Source organism: Gadus morhua, chromosome 2 (assembly GCF_902167405.1).
Source record: "Gadus morhua chromosome 2, gadMor3.0, whole genome shotgun sequence".
Lineage (NCBI taxonomy): Eukaryota > Metazoa > Chordata > Actinopteri > Gadiformes > Gadidae > Gadus > Gadus morhua.
Genome location: NC_044049.1, coordinates 4,404,166 through 4,428,130, shown reverse-complemented (window position 1 = coordinate 4,428,130; position 23,965 = coordinate 4,404,166). Strand labels below are relative to the sequence as shown.

General features: G+C 45.2%; 1 protein-coding gene across 1 annotated transcript; it reads right to left on the bottom strand.

Annotated features, from left to right (window-relative positions):
- Window positions 1-1,204: 1,204 nt before the first annotated feature.
- Window positions 1,205-23,965, bottom strand: grapa (GRB2 related adaptor protein a). The gene is made up of 5 exons (XM_030344381.1): window positions 23,235-23,965; window positions 19,588-19,685; window positions 17,494-17,613; window positions 11,052-11,220; window positions 1,205-2,849 (listed from the first exon to the last, which is right to left on the bottom strand). The coding sequence occupies exons 1-5, from the start codon at window positions 23,310-23,312 to the stop codon at window positions 2,664-2,666; spliced, it is 651 nt and encodes a 216-aa protein (XP_030200241.1). The 5' UTR covers window positions 23,313-23,965; the 3' UTR covers window positions 1,205-2,663.

The window sequence follows — 23,965 nt, the reverse complement described above, 5'->3', positions numbered from 1 at the left end:
TCTCCCTCTCTCGTCTCTGTCTCTGTCTGGCTTCCCTTCTCTGTCTCCTGCTCCACCAGAGCTTTTCCCCTCCTTGTTCTCTTTCAATGTAATGTTCCCTCTTCCTTCTATCCCTAGTTTCATCCGGATAAGATGCAACCCTGAATGGAACATTTTCCATTACAATATAAAGATTGAGGCAGTGGCTGTTTTCGTACCATTTACTGTGTGGGTGCAGTAGCGGATTACAATCTCACAGTGTGTGTGATGATTATGCAAATATGTCAGCATTACTGACAGTCATTCAGACACACACACACGCACACACACACACACACACACACACACACACACACACACACACACACACACACACACACACACACACACACACACACACACACACACACACACACACACACACACACACACACACACACGCGTAAACTAAATATCTTTCCTTTGTGAAACATCAGAGGGATGTTTTGCAGTGCAGAATATGAAGACCACAATAATCCATGCTATATTTAGGACACCTTCGGCCTCCCATCTTGTCTCGTCATCTCTGTTCTCTGCATAGCGCCGTTGGTTTGTTGACTTGTTAACTATCCCCATGAAGTCTTAGTGGCTGGTCCCTGCAGAGATCAGGAAGGGCAAAACAGTATGTTTAAAGATAAGAAAAATAAGTAGAACATGATCTGCCCCAGGGTATTGTGGGACACAACCTGTATTTCATAAACGCACACACACGCACGCACATACAGACACACAAACACACACACAAACACACACACAACGACTCATCTTGTTTGCATGCATGATTGTAATATATTTCCAGGAACTAATTAATGTAATATTTTAATGATATGTTCTTCTGTTTGATCAATTATGTGTGATCCTTTCAACTATCCAACATGGATTTTTTTCTTATTTCAATATGGAATTATGTTTGCATATAATTTAAATAGCTGCTTATGAGTACGATAACCATATCTGAAATCCGGTAACGTCTTTTACTTCAAAGAGTGATGAAATACTCGTTTGCCTCAATTCTGCAAAAGCAGAATTGAGGCAAAAAACAAAGTTGCAAGGATTTAAGATTGGGTTCCATATGAGCAGTTACAACAGGCATTTTAAATGTTGTCAAAACGCCCATCATACTCACTGGAGCGGGCTCGAATCCATCCCTGACACAAACAAGCCAAAACACGACAAATTATACAAATTTAAGGATGGAAATATATTGGATCTTTATTTCAATCGTTTACAAACACGTGGAGTAATACAGATTAAAGTTTTTAAAGGTACCACAGACAGTGTTTGTGCTGAATCATCAAAAGTAGCTGAAACGTTAAAGTCTGATGGCTCAAATCTCTGTGAACTGGGTGTTTCATACTGTTCCCGTTGGGAAGGCAAACTAAAACCTCCTGTCCGAATTCGGACGTTCTTAGAAGAAGTTGCTGTAAAGCTCTCAAATCAACCCCTTGCAGACTGGCTGCTAAAATCCTCTTCTGAAAGCTTTGGTGAGTTTCTCTTCGGCGGAATATCTCCGTAACGAAACAGAAAACAAGGCGTGACTCGGTCCAGTTTTTGGTTTCTGGCCCCATAGCTGGCAGGACTGGGGGATCTGGGATGAGTTATGTTAGGAAAAGTTCTGTCTGCAGTACCTTTTAATGTTGAACAGAGCAATAATGAATAACACCCAGTTTATATCTGTATATGATTTTACATGAAAAGGAGTACATAGACATACAAAGTCATTAAATCCTAAGTGAACAGCCATGATTCTGAGTGAACAGCCATGAATTGCTATGCCTGTTAATTTGTATTTATATATGTATTTTAAAAAAATACAAACACCTTTTGAAGTATCTGGGTAGTGAGGATTTGACCATTGTTATAACCAAGATATAATGTTTATCACACAGCAGAGACTCAGAGCACTGTGCTAAAACCACACACACACGCACGCACGCACGCACGCACACACACACACACACACACACACACACACACACACACACACACACACACACACACACACACACACACACACACACAGTTGCTGTCTACAAACGCGTAGGCTCTCCACTATTGAACTCTGTCTCAGTGCAGACAGCGCAACGCTTATATAACACCCATTCACACATACACAGAAAATATATTTATACATTTTACATAATCTCCTTCGGAACAGAATATTCACAGCGGCAAGGACGCACACAGACACATACACACACAGACACACACAGACACAAAGACACACAGACACACACAATTAAAGTTCTGCATGTTAACAGCAGATGCCAGGGAATGTGTGGCGTCAGCGGTATCCTCAGAGCACGTGGCCGACACCCACCGCTGCTGGGTCGGCAAACACGAAGCAGCCGTTCCGCGCTCTGCGCTGAGCCACTAACACAGTGTCCACGTAGACCCTACCGATCCCAGTCCAGCTCCAATGCGTCCCACTGTTTAGTGTCCCACATCCGCCAGCCGCCAGCCCACCACACCCCTTTTAATCAGGCCGCTTGGTCTCTGCAGTGCACACAGGGCCCGCCCCAACTCGCGTCTGATTGGATGACATGAGGTGGGTGTATTACAAAGTGTCGAGGAACAGCAAGGTGGTCTCTGTCGTGAGTGGTGGACCTGGGGGGGGGGGGGGGGGGGGGGGGTACGGTGTCGGGTCACTGGCCGTGGTAAACGGGCTGGACGTACTCCGGGGGGAAGTAGCCAACGCGTCCATGGCAACGGCCCTTCCATCGCTGGGGGTCGGAGCAGTCCAGCAGGTCGACGAGGTCGCCGCGCAGGAAGTGCAGCTGGGAGGGGTGGTGCGGGGAGAAGTCGAACAGAGCGTGTGCGTGGTGGGGCCGCTGCAGTGGGGGGGGGGGGGGGGGGGGGGGGAGGGAGAAGGGAGGGCAGAGGGGGAGGAGGGAGGGAGGGAGGAGACAGAATGAGGGAGGGAGGGGAGAAGAAAGCACGGAGGGAGGAGCCAAGATGGGGGAGAGAGAGGAAGAGATAATAAGGGGGAGAAGGAAATGACGAAGACGGGTCGAGGAGGAAGTGAGGAAAGTGATTGGAGGGGAGGGATATGTGTGTGAGGGGGAGGAGATGATTGGTGGGGAAGAAGGGAAGAGAGAACAACATCAGTTCATGAAATACAGATGATATATTGCTGACTGAATATATATTCCCTGACTCAACTGCCTACAGTTCTTACGACACAAACATTTCTCTCAAGGAAGGTGATTGCTATGGCAACAGGAAAGTTTGCTCATCGTTGGAATAAGTCATTTTAGATTTCTAGCTTTGAAAAAAGGGAGAACAATCGATACATTTATACACATTGTTGTGAATGAGCTCAACGTAATCAATTTGGAATTATTTTGTCCAATAAAAAATGTCCATTTGTTTTCAGTCTTACGATTACTTCTACCAACCAAGTTGATTAGTTTATAATCAAATGAGGTGCTTGTGTGCCGTCCCTTGTGTCGGCTTAGCTCAGGTGGTAGAGCAGTTGTCTTGCAACTGAATGGTTGCTAGTTCGATCCCTCGAGTGTTGATGTGTCCCTGAGCAAGACACTTAACCCTAACTGCTCCTGACGAGCTGGCTGTCGCCTTGCAAGGTTGACTCTGCCGTCAGTGTGTCAATGTGTGCATTAACCGATGTAAGTCGCTTTGGATAAAAGCGTCTGCTAAAAGCCCTAATTGTAATTGTACTCCACCACGTGATCTGTTGAACACACTCTCGATCATTCATTCATTCATTCATTCATCCATCACCGCATTTGTTTTTCGCTGCGATGGTGTCAAAGTGTAACACTTGTCCCTAGCGCCAGTGTCACGTTGACCCTGTACTGGCGTCCCTTCTCCTCAAGACCACCTCTGAAACCACCTCTCTCGCCATGAATTTCTTCTTCTCCCACGCAGAATACCGAGAACACTGCCTGGCATTTCAGAGAGCTGCTTGATGAATCAGGCGGAGTGACGCGCGCGTGTGGAATGGGGGAGGCAGATGGGCTGTGTGGAGGTGGGTGTGGGGGGGAGGCATGCCACGACAAGGAGTGATGTCGTGTGTCTAGAGGAGTGACACGCACTGGTGACAAATATGCTGTCTAGCAGCCATGGGTGGGGTGGGGTGGGGTGGGGTTGATGGTGGGGGTGGTGGGTGCGAGCGGTAATGGATTTCTTCACGGATCAGTGAGAAACACACACACATAGACGCACACGTGCACCCACGCACGGGCACACACTTATGGGTGCCCTACCTGCAACAGGTGCGTTTAGAAATAAAGATATCACCTTGCCATTATTTTATGATTTAATGAAAGGGGGTGGGATCAAACAAGTGTATACTTCTTCCCACTCCTTTACAAATGTGTTCAGAAAAAAAGGAAATCAGAGCCTTGTTGCTGCCATTTGATGACATGTTTTCTTGCATATTTGAAATACATTTGAAATCAATCAATCAATCGATCAATGTCATGGAGCTTTCTCAGCTTGGTAAAATTCCACACTCTTTTCACTCAACCACTTACCCAGAGTTTACCAACGTGACTCATGAGGGTTATGAGAGTTGACCCCCCCATGGGGGTTCAAGAGGTGTTGTTGTGTAAGACAGCGACGACAAATTCCTAGCAACCACTCTGTGACAGGCCGACTTATAACCTCAAGATAGACAGAGCGACAAGCACAGGCAGCTGGAGCAGGGAGACGGGTGAGCGGGAGATAAGTCTCATGAATCAGACTTTAGATGAACATCTCAAGTCTGAGGGCAGACAAGCTGAAATTTTGAGAAGCAGGGCGGGTCCCTTTCTATCGCTTCACGTTTTTGTCTGACTAATCAGGTCGCTGGGGACGAGGATCTGTGAGCACGTTATTGGCAAACACAACCTTGGGTTGGGCTGCCCTTGTTTGTTTAAAAAGTAAAAGTGTCTTTTAAGGTTGTCAATCCAGTAATAATAATAATAATAATAATAATACATTTAATTTAGAGGCGCCTTTCAAGACACCCAAGGTCACCTTACAGAGCATATAGTCATCATTCAAAACTATGTAAAACAGACCAGGAATAAAAGGAAAACAGAGGTTAAACATGAAGAAGAATAATAATTAATAACACTCAAAGACGCCTAAAGTGAAGGGGGGACCTCACTAACCACCACCAATATGTAGCACCCACCCAGTAGAGGCTGGCCATGCTTACTAAAATCCCATTCTGATCGTCCACCCGCAATTCAGTTTTGTGGGTTAGTATATCTTATTAAGGGAGCTGAAATAGTGTATATCTCCGTAAAAACACAAGAACCTAGCCGTAACTTCGCCCCTTGGCATTTCAGAATACCGGGACCAGGCTCTGTGCCGTTTCCCACCCAGAAGATCTGCTGTAACATAGCACTAGGACTGCTTGATCCGAGATGAGGGAGAGATAGACAGGTATAGACAGAGAGAGACAGAGAGCGTGTCAGGGAGTGACTATGAAGACACAAAACCAGGCAGACAGGCAGCGCCGCAATGACTGAGTTCTTCTTTCAAGAGAAGACATCACGCTGGCATCCCAAAGTGGGATTCATGGAAGACAGATAGACATCAATGGGACAGGAGATCAGATCACTGCTTTGTAGAAAAACTCTGATGTTTATTTTGCGGCGTGTGTGTTTGAGCTGCATGTGTGTCTGTTCCTTTGTGTGCTCGAGTTAGCGCAAGAGTGAACGTTTGTTTGTTACATGACATTACAAAACACACACACACACACACACACACACACACACACACACACACACACACACACACACACATACTTTCTCATGAACACACAATCAAACACTGACAAGACACACAGACACGCAACACACACACACGCACACACACAACAATAAATGTCAGCACTCCCTAAATAGATACTGAAAGTGTTCAGTATCTCAACTGCCAAGATACAGAGAGAGCAAAAAACAAGCCAGAGAACGGCTTCATGTCTCGGTGTTATTCTCTGTCCTCCGCCTCTGAGCAGGAGACGGGGAGCAGAGATGAGTCCTCATCTCCTCCCCGGTGACTCAAAACTCTTTAGAAGCAGGGAAGTATTTTAATACAAAATATGAATAGATTTTAAAGTCTTGATAATCCTGCCATTGTCAAACGACACACAAGTACACAAGGTATGCACGCGCGCACACGAACGCAAACACACACACATGCACATCCATACATAATACGATTTAGATTTTAAGATAGATCGAGCATATCACGATGATATCGTCGTCTGCTATCTGATATCCTAAAGCGATGGAATATTAAACGTGTTAACTCTATATTAATGTTGTGGTTTTTTCCTCCACACATTATTACGTGCTGGATATAACCAAGGCTATGTCTATTTAAAGTTGATCTCTGAAGAACACTTTGTGCATCGAGAAAGAAACAGGTGAGGAGAGAGACGGAAGAAGAGAGAGTGGATGTGTGTGTCAGGGGGTGTTACTATTAAAAAAGTCCTCTAGGTTATTGAGGGCTTGGACTTTGATTTCAAGGCCCTACTGGAATACAGATGACCGGATGAATTCAGAGCCGTGACGCAAAGGCATGAAGAGGGGGGCATACAATTGGAGGCATAAATGCCAAATAATCTGCCTTTGTCTTCAATAGGGTGCCGAGTAAAACATAACAGTTGTTGCTATTTTTGATTTGTTAAAGCCCCCGGACAACTTTCTTGCAACTCCCTCGCCTACATACAAAACAAACAACCCAAAAGAACGACATTAATTTCAAGCTGCTCACTGTAATTTTAAAACTATTTTTAAAACTGGAATGCAGTCAAATTGCATCATTATTCTGCTTGCTCGTGGGCACTCAAGCGTTGAGGCATAAAACAGAAACACGGGCCTCTGTTAGTACAGCAATGCAACCAGACGTGATGGATGATGGGGATGAGGCATTTAAAGACACGCGGCCTGGTGCGCAGTCAGGGAGGATATCTCGTGGGACAGATGAGATATCTGGAGGGGTTAAAGCATTGGTTCTCAAAGTGCGGCCCGCGGAATCATTCCTGGCGGCCCGCAATGACATACATAATTATGTAAGTTATAAAAAATCAAAAATAAATAAAAATAAAAAAACTTTTTTTTTTATTATTATATCAATATTAATTTAAATAAATATAAAGAGAAAAGTCGACTCTCTCTAGCTTTCAATTAAATCCTTTTACATTTGTTAGTTTTAATCCGACTGTACATTACTTTGAAAGGCTGAACCTCAGTTTCGTGATTTAGACCTCACTTGACCTCACTCCCGGAGGTCCACGGTGCAATGTTATTTTTGATCACTGGGATGTTGACGCGTTTCCCGCCAATTTTTTTTTCCTTTGGCGGCCCTCAGTCAAATTTTGGGTTCCTAAATTGGCCCTCAGTTGTCAAAACTTTGAGAGCCCCTGGGTTAAAGGATGAAGTGGGTGGGGGAAGCCAGCATGCGTAACGTCCAACACCACACCACCCTCCCGGTGTTTTTATGCTTTTATGATTATTATATATAATTTTTTTTGTTTGTTATTTGACAAACCCTTTGTTAAAATATATTTACATTTTGCATTGGCCTATAACCTAAAATACACATCGGTTGCTATTTATTTTGGCACACGTAAGGCGTTGTTGCCCTACTGTGACGATGAGGAAGATGAGGGAGAGGAGGAGGCATGGGCGATGCAGGGTTGAGTGACAGACCAGTTGTGACAAAGTGTGAAAGTGAAACGCTGTGACCTAATGTGGGAAGTTTGTGCACATGGCAGCCAAAGGCCCGACAGCACAATATGAAATTGTGTCTTAGATAGAAATAAGAAGATATACAATGTTAGATCCATTTGTACCTTTTCTAATAAATGATTTATTTATCTGATATCATCACTTGGATTTCACATCCACCTGGCTGACACAGATATGATTTTGTTTTCCATATATACTGTATATGTTTTCACTTTTTACTACAAAATATCTTGCGTTAGTTGGTAGTAACCGTGTGGCAGACACGAACCCACACAACAGATAACAATAGCTGGTATTCTCACCTTATGTTGGTGGTAGCCTAGCTATGCCTCAAGCTCATACATGTGTAGTCGAGCCATCATCCTTTTCCAAAGCCCTGAACTCCCAGTCTACACTCACCAGTCTCTAACACACGTCTGAGAATACATCCGAAAAATCCCTCGGTTGTTATAGCAATATTAAGCTGTGTTGTTGGGGATAATGTTAAAATGTTATAGAAGTAGCAATACAGTACACATTTTATGGTAAGGCCTAAAAAAAAAAATATATATGTATATTGACGCAAACTATAATTATGTTTGTGTACAGCATCTCTTCATTCTGTAAAAGGATGGGCGAATTTTCTCGTTTTTAAATGAAAACAACCTACCTATCATTCGCTGCCGCTGGAAAAAATAAAATAAAAAAATAAAATAAATTCCCTACCTACCCATGACCTCAACTGACAACCAACAGGATTGAGCTCTCTGTCTCTCTCTGTCTCTCTCTTTCTTTTATTGTTATGCCTAAACATCCTCTTCTAAAGAGATTTCGTCGAAATACCCTCAGGCTGAAGCAGTCATTATTTAGTTATTAGTCACTGATGGAGATTTCAATGTCTCATAGGGCAACGGTTAGCAACTTAAGCGGGGTGCGCCCCTGCCAGCCCTGCTAGACGTCATGCTGCCATGAAGGCCAACACTGAGCATGCTAGCTTTTAATAACCACACTGTGACCTGATGTGAGAATCTAGCAAATCTCTTTCAGGTCCAGTACTCCAGCAGTAGCTGCTGGCGAAAGACAGCATGTTTTGTGTCCTGTTCATCATACGTTTGGGCATAGCATCAAGCAAAGTAGACGTTCACTACAGAAACTTAGGCCAGGAGCTGCAAGTTGGAGCGTAGCAGTGAGTTGTAATTAGTAATTGAATAGAATAGCGATAAAACAGAGCTTCAAACGTGTTGAAATGTTCTGGTCTTTGTGATGAAAGGTTGGGATTCATGGGAACTGTACTTGCTGACTTGATTAGATTGAAATCTTCACAACTCTCTAGAGAACTATGATTTCAGAAGTGGCTTCTACAATATATGGACTTCTGCTCTGTTCAAAGGGGATTCTACTCAGTATATAGTCGATTCTACTCAGTATAAAGTGGAGTCTACTCAAGAAATAGTGAATTCCAATCATGATATAGTGAATTATAGTCAGTATGAAGTTTATTCTACAGGATATAGCTAATTCTATTCATTTAGTCAAACATTCTTTGTTGATAGTGAATTATGCTCAGTATCGAGGCAATTCTACTCGGTATATAGTGATTTATTCATATGTTGTGAATTCAACATATGAACAGTGTTAATTCACACACTGGTGAATGCAGCAGAATGTGTGAGAGAAGTGGGACCTGGGCCAAGCAGAACCGATGAATCAATCAAACTGAGGGAGAGGGATGTAACGTGATGTCTAATGTGAAATGAAAGCAACCTGCCACTGGGCATCCAGGCTGTCAGGACTAGACGCTGATGGGGGAACGCAAGGTGAAGACATGTGACTAATGCATGAGAAGAAAGTGCAGGAGAAAGTGGAGAAAGCCGCCGTGCTGGGAGCGCGTGAGGATGATATATAACAGAACTGGAAAGGGCGGTTCTGTCATACATGGATGGGGACACCTACAGGGTACGTCTTGAGTTGGGTTGTGTGTTTTGTACAGTATATTCCAATCAGAATTTAACCTAGGGGCGAGTCAGTCAAAATTAGTGCGGGAGATATTCTGGTAGTGAATCCGGACTAGGATTAGGACTAGGGGTGGCGTAGAATACCACAGGGGGATTGGTGTTGGGGGGGGGGTTGTGGTTGGAGGTACCATTGCAGGGCAGTGCAGCAATCAACATATATTAATTGCAGGCTGCAGCATAAAATTTAGCATTATCAAAGAGAAGTTCAAACGGTTGGGCCGCGGCCATGATAACGTAGTTCTGCTTGAGCAGGGCCGGATAAACCATCAGGGCAACTGGTCCCTCACCCAGGGGCGCAGTACGTCTAAGGGGCCCGGGGCACCATCAACTAATACAGTATGTGTGTATGCAGATTTTTGCAACCCGTTCGATTAAAATATGATGTTAAATCACGTCAAAAACAGTGTCCGTAGCTGCCTGCACAAATGCCGCCTGCCATCAGCTCTCCGCGGACACAGTGAGCGACGGCGAGAAACAAGTGACTATGGGGTGAACCATTAGAGTCACGCAGGCATGGTTTCAGGCCCGGGTCTGTTCCCAGAAGCGCGGCACAAAGAGAAAACAGGTAATGGCCGGGTTGCGAACACGCACATGTTTGGGCGGGAGGCCTTCGGCAGCGCTTATCTTTGACACAAAGGCTCTGGATGACAGCGTGGCCACAGGGTGCCTACCAGGCGCGCTGGTAGGACAGGAGATCCCCTTCTAAGCCAACCTTGATGTGGTATCACGGTTGCCTACTCCTCTAATCCCATGATTGTGGGATATCTTTTGAACATTTGTAGAAAAACAAAATGAGTGAAAGAAAAACTGGGGCCTGCCCCATGCACGCTTCACATGTTACGTCCACAGCCTGAAGGAGACGGGTGAATACATATGTTATTAAATTTACAGCGGAAGCTAAACAAGTCCACCCTGTATGATAAAAAAATGACTACTGTTAGTTGACTAATTTCACCCAATTCTGCCAAGTCCTGATACTAATCACGACTTTATAATTATTCTCTCCGGACTTAGCTGAGTCTTCAATTTGACTGGAGGCCAAGAACAGATGGCAGCAATTCTTTGGTCTTTCCTGGCTTTAGACTGCTTTGCTTTCCAATAAATACTTAGACTGTCAGTGTCGTGGCCATAAACTCCTTCAGTGCGTCATACTTAATAACCTCATTACTCAATACATTAGAGTACGGAAAGCGGTAGAGATGTGGAGGAGAGAAAGCAAGACTGACAAAAACATATGAAGAGAGACAGAAATAGCTAAATAAATTAAAGAAAGACCAATACACACACACAAACTGACTAACTGATATCATCCATGTCCAACATGAGGTCTTACCCTGGCAAAGTGTTCCGGGTCCCTGAGTAGAACAGTTCGCTCCTTTGCGATGCTGTTGGTGTGGTAGAACACCACCAGCTCATTCAAGGAGCTGAAGAGCTCGTCCCACACATAGTACTGTCCACAGCGGTCCTGCAGCACTTTGAAATGCTGAACGTGATCCCCGTAGCTGGAAGACAGAAAGGGACGGAGAGACACACAGGCAAATAGACAGGTGTTAGAACATTGACCAAATAAATACCCAGCAGCCTCATTAATGATAAACAGGCTGATTTATTATTAGGAATATATGTTGTAAATACCAGAAAACTATGTTGGAGGCACTTTTTTTTTCTTTTCATTTAATGTTGCAAGTTGGCATCACACATAATGACTAAAGGAGTATTGTGAAATATTTGTTTACATAACACAACAAGGTCATATACATTTGCGGTTAAGATAGTGCCTTTAAACATGTTTAGACCGACCCATGGTCAAAGTCAAGTTGAGTCAATTTCTCGAATTTGCGTCATAGCAATATTAAAAAACACCCCCCTACCTTAAAATAAACTCTTAAATAAGACACTTTGAAAAGGGACACAGAAGTGTTATCCTTCCTTCCAGGGATGTTGATAATAACTGCACAACAAGCATTTATATTGTAAAAAAGCTACAGAGGTTAAGACAAATACAGTTGTTAATAAATCAAAAAAATATATAATAAATCACTCATGAATGGGAGCTAGTCCGGTCATCTGATTTTAATGGTCTTAAGTCTTAATTTCCATGCAGAAAGCCATTATTAAAACTGGAAAAATAATTGTATATAATTAATAAAAGTAAAAATTGATGAAGAGGATTTGTGATTGATCGGCCGCCCAGTTCTCAGTTGTGGATTTGAAGTTTTTGAACCACTGCCCATCTTTATTGTATCGTGTTATTCACCTGTCTGATGTTTGTTTTGCCAAGTTAGCCCTGTCATAATGGGATGATAGTTTGTAAACACAAGACACAGCGGTCAATGAGCTTCCACATTAAGAGCTTGGATCCGACGCTGACATCATCCTGGATGACCTTGTTATCCGGTCGTTATAACACTCATAAATTAGTAAATAAGTCCAAGGGTACAGCAGACGTGCCTGCAATCGCAACGCCTTAACTCGTCCTTTTTTATGGTTGCGTTTCCGTTGACCCAAGCTCTCCAGCATGCATATTTTATACACTGCGTTTGCTTGGAACCCTCCAAGGTAGACCCACAACGGTTACTCTCTTCATGTTTCATCGCATGGCCATTCGTCTGCTTCTCCTTCTCCTTCCTGTGAGCCACCGTTATGGGAACACTTCCCCTTGCCCTTGTGTTTTCTCCTTGTCTCCAACGTCGGTCCTGTCCTTCCTATCACGTCCGTCTGTCGTATTTAACCTATTTTCTAAGCGTGTCCTTGTCTCACTCTGTGACGTCGGTACTTGGGTTTGTAATGCATTGATTGATGACGCTCTGTGACACTGTTTGTCCGGTCACTTCACGCTTAATTTTGTTCTCTTGATCAATTCCAATTACCAGCTTCATCTCCTTTTTCACCTTTTGACACCCATCGCCACGGTTATCTTGATCCGCACTTCGTTCTGTGACTCATCCTTTATCTCCCATCTAACTCACAGATAATCTGATGTAGCCTACATACTAACCCCCACACACCCGTAGCCATGCGCCGTCCGTTCTTTATGTGGGCTAATGTGCCATGTCGCACCCTGCTGGCAGGGGCTAGTTATTGCAACTTTTGTCTAATCACTAACTAATTCAAAGTGGATTCAGTCATCTGGGGAAGGATGGATGGAATGGAGCCACCTACTAGCTCCATTCCATCTGCTCAACAAACCAACCTAAGACCCATAGTTATCATACCAATGGAGAACATTACATCACTTGTATATGTCCTTATTTTTGCATATGAAATTGTAGAACTTTCAGGGCATTATTGGTAAGCACTCGACGACCACTAGTAAAGACATCTTTTGTTAAACTAATGACCTTCTTATGCACACTATATTCCAGTATTTTAGTCAACAATATGTTTCAACTAACATAGTGCTGCACACTATTGTGCATATTTGCATACACATCTCCAATGTTTTTCTCCCAGCCTTCATCAAGTCATTTTGGATCGTGACTTATCTAGCAGGTATGCTAAATAACTCTGTGTAAAGTGTAAACAAAAGGACCACCCGCCGCTAAATCCCCCCATGTGTCGCACAGCTTAAGCGATACAAAAACATTGTGAGGGATTCGTGTCTCATGGACTTTGAAGACGCCACAAGATAAGCAGCTGTCTGGGCTCCACGTCTCCCCGCTGCAGTATCCGTCTCCCCTTTGCCGTATCTTTATCCCACACTTTCTTCCATTGAGGCGTTCTGTCTTCCCGTCGCTCCTGTCAACCTTCTGATGGACCGCCGTCCCTCGACTCTCTGTCTCCACACCCCTGACTGCGCTCGTCTGAAGACCCCATCAGCGCCGCCCCGATACCACCCCCAAGTAAACAGCGCGTGTGTGTGTGTGTGTGTGTGTGTGTGTGTGTGTGTGTGTGTGTGTGTGTGTGTGTGTGTGTGTGTGTGTGTGTGTGTGTGTGTGTGTGTGTGTGTGTGTGTGTGTGTGTGTGTGTGTGAGAGATTGGGAACAGTCAATAAAGATTCCCACAGGCGGAACAGATACCAGACGAGATTAAGAAGCCAAGCGATATAAACCCATTATCATCCCCTCACTCTCACTCTCTCTCTCTCTCTCTCCCCCTCTATTTCTCCCTGTCTCTCTCTCTCTCTCTCTCTCTCTCTCTCTCTCTCTCTCTCTCTCTCTCTCTCTCTCTCTCTCTCTCTCTCTCTCTCTCTCTCTCTCTCCTCCCCCTCTCTCTCTCTCTCTCTCTCTCTCTCTCTCTCTCTCTCTCTCTCTCTCTCTCTCTCTCTCTCTCTCTCTCTCTCTCTCACTCTCTCCTCTCTCTCTCTCTCCTCTCTCTCTCTCTCTCTCTCTCTCTCTCTCTCTCTCTCTCTCTCTCTCTCACTCTCACACTCACACTCACGCTCACACTCACTCTCACACTCACACTCACTCTCACTCTCTCTCTCATTGGCTGGGTCTCAAATGAACTCAATTAAACTGTTTTTGAAGTGAATTAGTTCATGATTAAATAATATCTGAAGTGTGAAATGCAGCCACTCTTTTACATAATTCAGCACACATGCTTTTTAGAGGCTTTTGAAGTTGCGGAATGCACCGTGACAACCATGATGTGCAAGTTTGATACATTTTTCAATTTGTCAATTATACATTTGTTACTAATTAATTCATGGTCTTCACGGTGCACCATGTTCTTTAATACAGATTCCACGCACACACAACTACCCTTTCCATAACATTGAAGAATAGTCTGGCAACATTTCAAATTGTTCCTTTTAGGGCATTTAGCAGACGCTTTTAGCAGACGCTTTTACCCGAAGCGACTTACACCGGTTCATCCACACATCAACAGCGGAGTCAACCATGCAGGGCGACAGCCAGCTCGCCGGGAGCAGTTAGGGATAGGTGGCTCGCTCAGGGACACCTTGACACTCGGCAAGGAAAATATTAACAATATCACAATTGCTGTGATGGAATATTCCCTGGTCATTGTACTCGGTAATAGAATTGGTGCTATTAAGCCACAATGAAATGATCAATAGACTAGATTTGTGCATTGTGTGTTTCTGTTTCCCAGACAGGGTATTCCATCCTTTTACTGTTTCCACAACTTCACTGCTAATTTCACTCACTGGTAGGTTGATTGATTTGTAATTTTACTTTCTAGGTCAGCAATCTTGTCTCAGTGAAACGAATACCATCAATACTTCAAGATACCCAAAGAGCGTGTGTGTGTGTGTGTGTGTGTGTGTGTGTGTGTGTGTGTGTGTGTGTGTGTGTGTGTGTGTGTGTGTGTGGGGGGGGCTGTGTGTGTGTGTGTGTGTGTGTGTGTGTGTGTGTGTGTGTGTGTGGGGCTGTGTGGGCGTTTGTGTGTGTGTGTGTGTGTGTGTGTGTGTGTGTGTGTGTGTGTGTGTGTGTGTGTGTGTGTGTGTGTGTGTGTGTGTGTGGGGCTGTGTGGGCGTGTACGAGAGTGTGTTTAGGGGGGATTATGACAGCTGATCCACTACCATTGGGAGCTCCGGTCTCCGGTTGGTGCATGACTGCCAAACATGCAACCCTTGTCTTGCATGGTAAGCCTTTCATTTGTCAGCTTGAATAATATATATTTGAATCTACAAGTAGTGTTGTGGTTGGCTTCTACTCAAAACAATCTCATGAAAGTTACCTGGGCTGCATTTCACAAATGGCAAGTGTTGTGGGGGATCCAGCAGTCCTACGATGTCATAGCCAGACTTCCGCGAAGATCAGAAAATCATTCTCACTACTGGATGACGTTTTCAGAAGCTTATTTCTCCAGCCAACATGGTGTTGATTTGAAAGTTTTACACAGCTTACTTTTGTTGGCAGAGTTTTCGTTCGGCCAATTGTGCTCTTAAGGATCCACGCCTCCAGCGACGTGGTTAGTCAAAACAAACATGGAGCGAAAAAGAGTGAAATGCCCGTTTGCCCAGATTTGAGCTCATCTGCAGTCAGACTTTAGACTATTTTAATCTAATCTGATTAGTGAAGCCATAGGGGGGAAAGATCACACCAACACATGCTGACGTCATTTTCGCAGTTTGTAGCAATTACAGTTCTGAATAAACGGAACAATAGCGTTCTGCTCACACGCCCAATCAACTCGAGTCAGAGAAACCCAGTGTGAGAAAAGGGCATGGCAGGAATCTGAACTCTTCATTAACGCCTTAATGAAGAGTTAAGTCCGGGAAAAAGCGGTTTAACTTGATGCAGGTGGAGAAAACAAAGAGAGACGAAGAGGAAAAAATTCATAAGGAAATGACACACAGCTATAATGGCTCACGGTACAAGTGACACATGACCGGCTTGGTATGCCTCACGAGTCCTTGTTTAAAGTTTAACACAAGTGGTTCTGATGTAACACAAACCAAGGACTTGCACGGGTGTTTGGTTCAGGGCACAGGAAAGGCACCAATTGTTTTTGGGACACAAAACGAAGAAGCCCCAGAGTGCAGTTCCACCCCAATGTGGTTGTTGTTAAATAGAAGTACAGGCACAACACTGTTCATTGTTAAAATATGCATATTGGTGGTGTACTACTCCTCCTTTGTCCTCTGGTTCTGTGTGATGTAGTGCTTCACTTTTCCCCGGCTTAACACGTATTTGGGCACAGCATGGCACAAGGGTGTTTCATATGAGAGTAGGTCTTTAACCCGCCGTAGCGTCAGACATGAATATCCAATTTTAGTTTCAGCCCCACATAAACAATGAGTCCCCCTTCCCACTAACGCAGACTCATAAAGAACCCATCGGGTCATGTTTATTCAGTGTTTATCTTCCTGTTTCTTCTCACTTGTTTTATTTGTCCCAAACAAATACAAAAGCGACGTCATCCTTTGCATGAAATCTTTGCGCTGAAAATAGAACAACAATAAAATCATTGATGTAGATCTTCTCTCTGGTTGGTACTTGGCCCAGTGGGAGCAGATCTATAATTCAGAAGAAGACAATGCCTGTGGTTCCTCTGTGTTCTCTTCTCCCTCTCTCTCCTGTCCTTCAGGTTTTGACAAAACTGTTGTTTTCGGAACCTGCCTGACTTTCACCCCATTCGTTACTTTGTGATCTGCTGTATCGCAAACTGTGTGGAGAATAATGTAAAGCACACACACACACACACACACACCACACACACACACACACACACACACACACACACACACACACACACACACACACACACACACACACACACACACCCTAAACACACACACACTAAACACAGACACACACACACAAGAGCGGACGAACGTATGTGTTTGTGTGTGTATGACCAGTGTGTGTTTGTGTGTGTGTGGGAGACCACTGTGTATTTGTGTGACCATTGTGTGTGTGTGAGTGCGTGTGTGTGTGTGGGAGACCTGTGTGTGTGTGTGCGTCTGTGTCTGTTTGTGTGTGTATGACCAGTGTGTGTTTTGGAGACCACTGTGTGTTTGTGTGACCAGTGTGTGTGTGTGTGTGTGTGTGTGTGTGTGTGTGTGCGTGTGTGTGTGTGGGAGACCTGTGTGTGTGTGTGTGCGTCTGTGTCTGTTTGTGTGTGTATGACCAGTGTGTGTTTTGGAGACCACTGTGTGTTTGTGTGTGTGTGTGTGTGTGTGTGTGTGTGTGTGTGGGTGTGTGTGTGTGTGTGTGTGTGTGTGTGTGTGTGTGTGTGTGTGTGTGTGTGTGTGTGTGTGTGTGTGGGAGACCTGTGTGTGTGTGTGCGTCTGTGTCTGTTTGTGTGTGTGTGTGTGTGTGCATGAGACCAGCGCGTGCAGCTTTGTGAGTGTGTGCGTCCCATACCTTACAGACATGGAGAACTCCCCGGGAGCGCTCTCGCTCTCTCTGACCAGGAAGGCCCCGCACTCCCTGGGTCGGAGACGGCCCTCGGCCACGCCCCGCGACACCCGACCAGCAAACCACCTGCCGGGAGACATTTAACGACAGTAACGCACAATGCATTGGATTTGTGAAGGGCTGTTCTAGATTAAACCACAAAAGAACTAAAAGGTCTATTAAAAGGGACATTTAAACATGTAAAGGCCTGCAAATCAAGCTACAGTTGAACTACCATCATCCTCACTGACTCGCCACCAGCTCAACACCACCGCAGGCACTGAGCTTGATCAACACCATCACCACATTTCAAGTCTGGCAACGGACTACAAATGAGGCCTTTGATCATTCTTCAGCGGTGCCAAATAACCACACGAGATCATATTCATGACTGATTTTCAACTCATTTTCTATTTTGAACTTGATTTTATGGCATCCGTTGCACTCAAACCCGTCCCTAGAAGGAGGGATCTCTTCTCCAGGTTTCTTCCCGGATCGTAAGGGGACTTTGACCTTGAGAGGGATTAGTGATAGGTGGGTTAACGTGCAATGAGGCACGTGAAGCCTTTTGACACTGAACCACAGTTAACCACTTAACTCTGGTTAACCATTTATACAGTCCAATAAAGGACTGCATAGCAAAATTAGAAAGCAATCGAATAAAGACCGAGATCTGCTGCATATGTTAGGCCCTTATCTTCTTAAGGAGGTCATTTTCCTTATGTTCTGAACTATTGTGAAACACTGTAGTCTGTGCAGTCGAACCTGAGGGCTTCCAGGCACCGGGCCATTGGCTGGACTCAATCAGCTGGTTGAGCAGGTCAGCGAACACGTTGGGTTGCGTCCCGGGACGTTGGCTCATGTACAGGGATCTCGGCTTCCCTACAGCACTCCTCACTCTACCTTTCTGCTTTTTCTCTTCGTTCTCTACCCTGACCTCTGTAGTCCTCAAGTTGATCATGCCCCATGGAAAATCAACCCACACACACAGGCGTACACACACACACACACACACACACACACACACACACACACACACACACACACACACACACACACACACACACACACACACACACACACACACACACACACACACACACACACACACACAGGAACACACATATACATACACACAGGAACACACACAGAGTGCTCATTAGCTACCCTGTGGGTTTCAGAAGGGATGCCAGTGTTTGACCCAGCTGGTGTTTCCGACAGAGATACAGGGTGGACCCGCGGTGTGGCTTTGAACCCTCACACACTCCTGCAAGTGCACGCACGCACGCACGCACACACACACACACACACGCACACGCACACGCACACACAGCCAAAACAATACTCATGCATGAACACACAGACACATATTAATGTGTCCACATGTGAAAGATGAAACTAAATGCATCATAGTTCACACACCCCCGCACACACACACACACACACACACACACACACACACACACACACACACACACACACACACACACACACACACACACACACACACACACACACACACACACACACACACACACACACAGTGTGGTTATGTAAGGCAGGAAATGAGTGTGTTCCTGGGGGAGCAGACCCGTCGGCAGAGGACAGATGTCCAGAGCAGAGCGGAGAACGGCCAGCGGCCGTGAACGCTCACTGATGAACCGTTCAGATACGCCAACATCGGAAAAATTAAATACCGAATACGGAAGATTTCCATGAGCAATGCTCGTTTTAGGAGCCAAAATGTGTGTGCTGATATGTGTTTGCCTGTGTGTCTGTGTGTCTGTGTGTGTCTGTCTGTCTGTCTGTCTGTCTGTCTGTCTGTCTGTCTGTCTGTCTGTCTGTCTGTCTGTCTGTCTGTCTGTCTGTCTGTCTGTGTGTGTGTGTGTGTGTGTGTGTAATTGTTTGCTGTCAATGTGTGTGTGTGTGTGTGTGTGGTGTGTGTGTGTGTGTAATTGTTTGCTGTCTATGTGTGTGTGTGTGTGTGTGTGCATGCGCATGCGCGTGCGCGTGCGTGCGTGCGTGTGTGCGTGAGTGCGTGGCGTGCGTGTGTTTACTTACGCGTGGGGCCTGAGGTTGATGTAATTCTTGGGCACAAAGCCCTTCCTGCTGTCCAGCTCTGCTGTGTACCAGTTGGGGTCATCCTCCATGTTGGTGATCTGGGAGGCGGACACACACAATACAAACCACCGTGATTCACTTCATAGCCTCTTTTATGACGAATATTATTAGATTATTACCCTTGTGACTACACAGTGTGGTTAGGGACAGCGCTCAAGGTAACAGGCAGAGAATAATTCCACATTACGGTTAAGTAGTTCCGTGGCGTTATTAAATATTAAGGTCAAGCTGTTGCAGATTTTGACATGGCTTATTATTATTTAAGAGTAAACTAATCATGACACTGTTATGTAATGCTAAATATACTTTATTTAGTCTAAATATGTTTGTGTGTGTGTGTGTGTGTGTGTGTGTGTGTGTGTGTGTGTGTGTGTGTGTGTGTGTGTGTGTGTGTGTGTGTGTGTGTGTGTGTGTGTGAGAGAGTGTGTGTGTATATGTGTATGTGTGCGTCTGTGTGTGTGTGTGTGTGTGTGTGCGTAAGTGTGTGTGCGTTTCGGACATGCCACTGTGTATTTTCTTTATACAACGTGGGGATGGCTGATGCCCAGGTGATCCGAGAGTCTGTGGCCCTGGAGGGTTTTCGGCCGCCTCTGAACCTCTCAAACAGATGAATTATGGATTGAACGGTTGGAAGCGCTCTGCTCACGTGAGGCTCAGGGCTACAGGCTTGCACGAAAGCCGGGTCTCTGAAGTGCAATTCTGATGAATAGCCACCGAAATGCTCAACGCATCCATAGTAAGACCGTTTTATGAATGACGCTCTCCCAAGCGCTTTGGTTGTGACCTAGTTGGACTGAATCTGTGGATAAGCTTAATAGGATCTGTGTTCAACAGTAATGAACTGCATACGGTCTAGTCTACAGATATAGGATTGCTGTACTACGGAGTGTTGTGAAAGTGATGTTTTTATTGAAACAAAAGACAGCTGTGGTGAAATGGGGGGTTATCACGCTGTACATGGAGCCGAAATGCTCGACTTGGTCCTATTTATATATTTTATAAATATGCTTTTCTTATGAGTTGTGAAACTCTGCTCTTCCTTGTCTCACCGCATTTCCCCCCTTTTCACTGCGTATGTGCCAGGAACTGAAACTAAATGGGAGCGACTTAATCAATCCATATCTCTGGTAATAAAACCTCCTTTTAGTCTACTGACCAAAACAGTGGTGATGTCAGCAAGCACATGATGCCGGACTGGGCTATAAACTTGACTAACTGCATCGATGGCCGCACAGTTTCTCATTTATGCTTTCGGTCATTGTTTTTAACTTAAACCAGTGATGCAAATGGCTAAATATATAGTGTACAATTATGTTTTATTTATCATTATTATTTAACCAGAGAAAACTATACATTTATTATACATATATATAGATATATAGATATGTATATAGATATAGATATGTCGAATGTCAAGGATTGGACATTGGACGTCTGATTTATCTTTCAAATTGATATTTCACTTACATTTTTCAAGACTTAAACTTTCCTGCTCTTCATTCAGTATGTCCTACTTTCCGGTACTTGGGGGTTTCATGTGGCCACAGTGTCTTCAAGCTTGAAGTAGGATGGCTGGATGACAAGTTTATAATGACATATATGCCTGGTTGAATTGAGTGGCTGGATTTTGCCTGCTCGCTCCCTTTACCGTATTGTTGCTTTATAAGATTTCGATTACAACTGGTTCAACTCAATGAAAAGCGCAAAAAAAAAACACACCACAAAACCCAGAGGAAATTGCAGCACATTTTTGACCAGCAACATGTGACCAACTGCTTATAAAAAATCCAAAATGAGTCCACTCTGTTGCCAGCTGGAACTAGTCGCTTGGTATTCGGCGGGAGACAATCACAGGATGCACGCATGTGAGGGTATGTTGGTCGACTATGACTCACAGCCCTTACTTGAGTCTCTAAGGAGGACTGTTATGAGGATATAACTCAGCCATCTGCTGGGCACCGTGTGCTCGGAACAGAGATAGAAGCTCTGGAAAGGTACGAAAGGAAACAAGTTGGTGGCAGGTGCAGTGTACACGGCATGTGTTACTCAATGATGGGGCAATATGTCCCCATTGTCGTCACACCTTCAGAGTAGTTGTGTGTGTGTGTACGTGCGTGTGTGCGTGCGCGTGCGTGTGTGTGCGTCGTGTCAGTGTGTGTGTGTGTGTGTGTGTATTTGTATCTGTGCACACGTGTGCGTGTGGGTCTGGCTCAGGTGCAGTAAATTTAATGCAAATGGTATTGCGCAGAACGTATGTAGGCCATAAGAATTACGGTTCAGTGCTTTATTCAAACACTATGCAGGTATGGAATGGGACCCACAACTACGTCACCAACAACTGGCAGCACAGCAGCAATTCAACCGAAACACATTTGGAGATATCGTCAACTATACTAGAGAGACATAGCATCGATCCATCGCTAGCATCGCCATACAGTGTACCTCTCCATTATAGGTAACATTTCCAGCAAGTGTGTAATGCATTAGGGCATCTGTGGAAGGGGTTCTGTGAGGTCTTACTTCTTGAAACTACTTTTTCCCACCCCCTCAGACAGTTCTCAAGCACAACTCTTTCAGGTTTGAACTACGATCGACCTGGATGTTCCTGCACCTTCTGCACCTTTCCACGGAATTCTATTTTAGGGCTCCGTTCTCTCTTTTTTGTGTGTTGGCTTCTACAGTGAATGTGTGATGCAGTCATCAGGGTCTGGACTCTGTAGCGGAAGTCAGCAGCATCAGCAGCAGCAGAGAATGCTGGCCATGCTTGAGTTATAATTGTTATAATTATCAGAGAGAGAGAGAGAGAGAGAGAGAGAGAGAGAGAGAGAGAGAGAGAGAGAGAGAGAGAGAGAGAGAGAGAGAGAGAGAGAGAGAGTATGGCATATCTGATTGGCTGGTCAACTGGAATGGTGGGGGGTGGGCCAATGTGCATCTTGGCTTTTGCACTGGTGTGTGTGTGTGTGTGTGTGTGTGTGTGTGTGTGTGTGTGTGTGTGTGTGTGTGTGTGTGTGTGTGTGTGTGTGTGTGTGTGTGTGTGTGTGTGCGCGCGCGCGTGCGTGCGTGCGTGCGTGCGTGCGTGCGTGCGTGCGTGTGCGTGTGTGTCCCAGGGAGAGGGAGAAAGAGAGTGAAAGACTGGCAACCCATTTTATGCAGAAATGTTAGAATAATCCAAATTCAATAGATGAGTCACAGCCTGTCACCTTGTGCCCCAGTTCCGGGCCGTAGTTTTGACTCACTCTTATTACAACCATGACTTCAACTACTTATACTACTCTTATTGTGTGGAGGGACATATTTCCTTATGGTTTTCAATCCTCTCTTTGATTCTACCGCTGCCCCTTGCTTCTTAGGCACTCATATCTATCTCCCATCTGGGATCCATAAGTACCATCATATAATCAGCACAATTACACTCAACCCAAAGTCCAGCTTAAGTGAACACTAAGGACTATGGTTTGTTGCATTTAATTCAGCGGACTTCTTACGGACAGACGTTCAGGTGTCCCATGCGTACACTTTCGGCACATCTATGTACAACTATTCTTCTCGCGTGGAAGACAATTTGTGTGTGCGTCTTGATGTCCTACCTTCAGCACGTCCCCCTTGGTGAAGCTGAGTTCATCATTCTCCGTGGCGCGGAACGTGAACTGCGCCACCGCCTCCATGACGAGACCCCCGGCTCCAAGGCGATCGCTCACGCGCACTCTCACACGCACTCTCACAGGCACTCTCGCGCGCACACACCTCCGAGGAGAGCCCCCTCAGTCCCCCGGACACGCCGAAGCCTCCGCTGCAGTGTGAGCGAGGTGGAGGAGAAAAATCACAAAATACAACAGAGTGAGGCTCCGGCAAACCAAGTGAGAGAGAGGAAGAGGAGAAGATATTGCCTCAAAGAGAAGGACGAACTAATGAATGAGAAATCAAGCACGCAGGACAACCGAGAGAGAGAGAGAGAGCTAGAGAGAGAGAGAGATTGAGAGAGCGAGAGCAGAGTGCTGTCTTGGTGGGCTCTGAGAGGCGGAAGACCACAACTGGCACTCAGCATCACACTGCCATGAGTAACACCTCCAGAGAGAGAGAGACACACACACACACACACATAGAGGGAGAGACACAGAGAGGAGGAGAGAGAATGAGGTGCAGAGACTTACACACAGAGACAGAGAGTGGGTGGAGAAAGAGAGCCAGAGAGAGAGAGACACACACACTCACACACACACTCACACACACAGATCAGGGGGCAAAGGGAGTAGGAGGCTGTTCCTGTGTGTATTTTTGTCCAAGGATTTGTGTGTGTGTGTGTGTGTGTGTGTGTGTG

Excerpts from the sequence above, each read along its gene's own strand:
- grapa (XM_030344381.1), bottom strand. The coding sequence starts at position 23,312 with ATGGAGGCGGTGGCGCAGTTCACGTTCCGCGCCACGGAGAATGATGAA. Across the intron at positions 19,686-23,234 it reads CCAAGGGGGACGTGCTGAAG|ATCACCAACATGGAGGATGA; the intron begins GTAGGACATCAA and ends TCCGCCTCCCAG. Across the intron at positions 17,614-19,587 it reads ATCAACCTCAGGCCCCACGC|GTGGTTTGCTGGTCGGGTGT; the intron begins GTAAGTAAACAC and ends GTCTCCCGGCAG.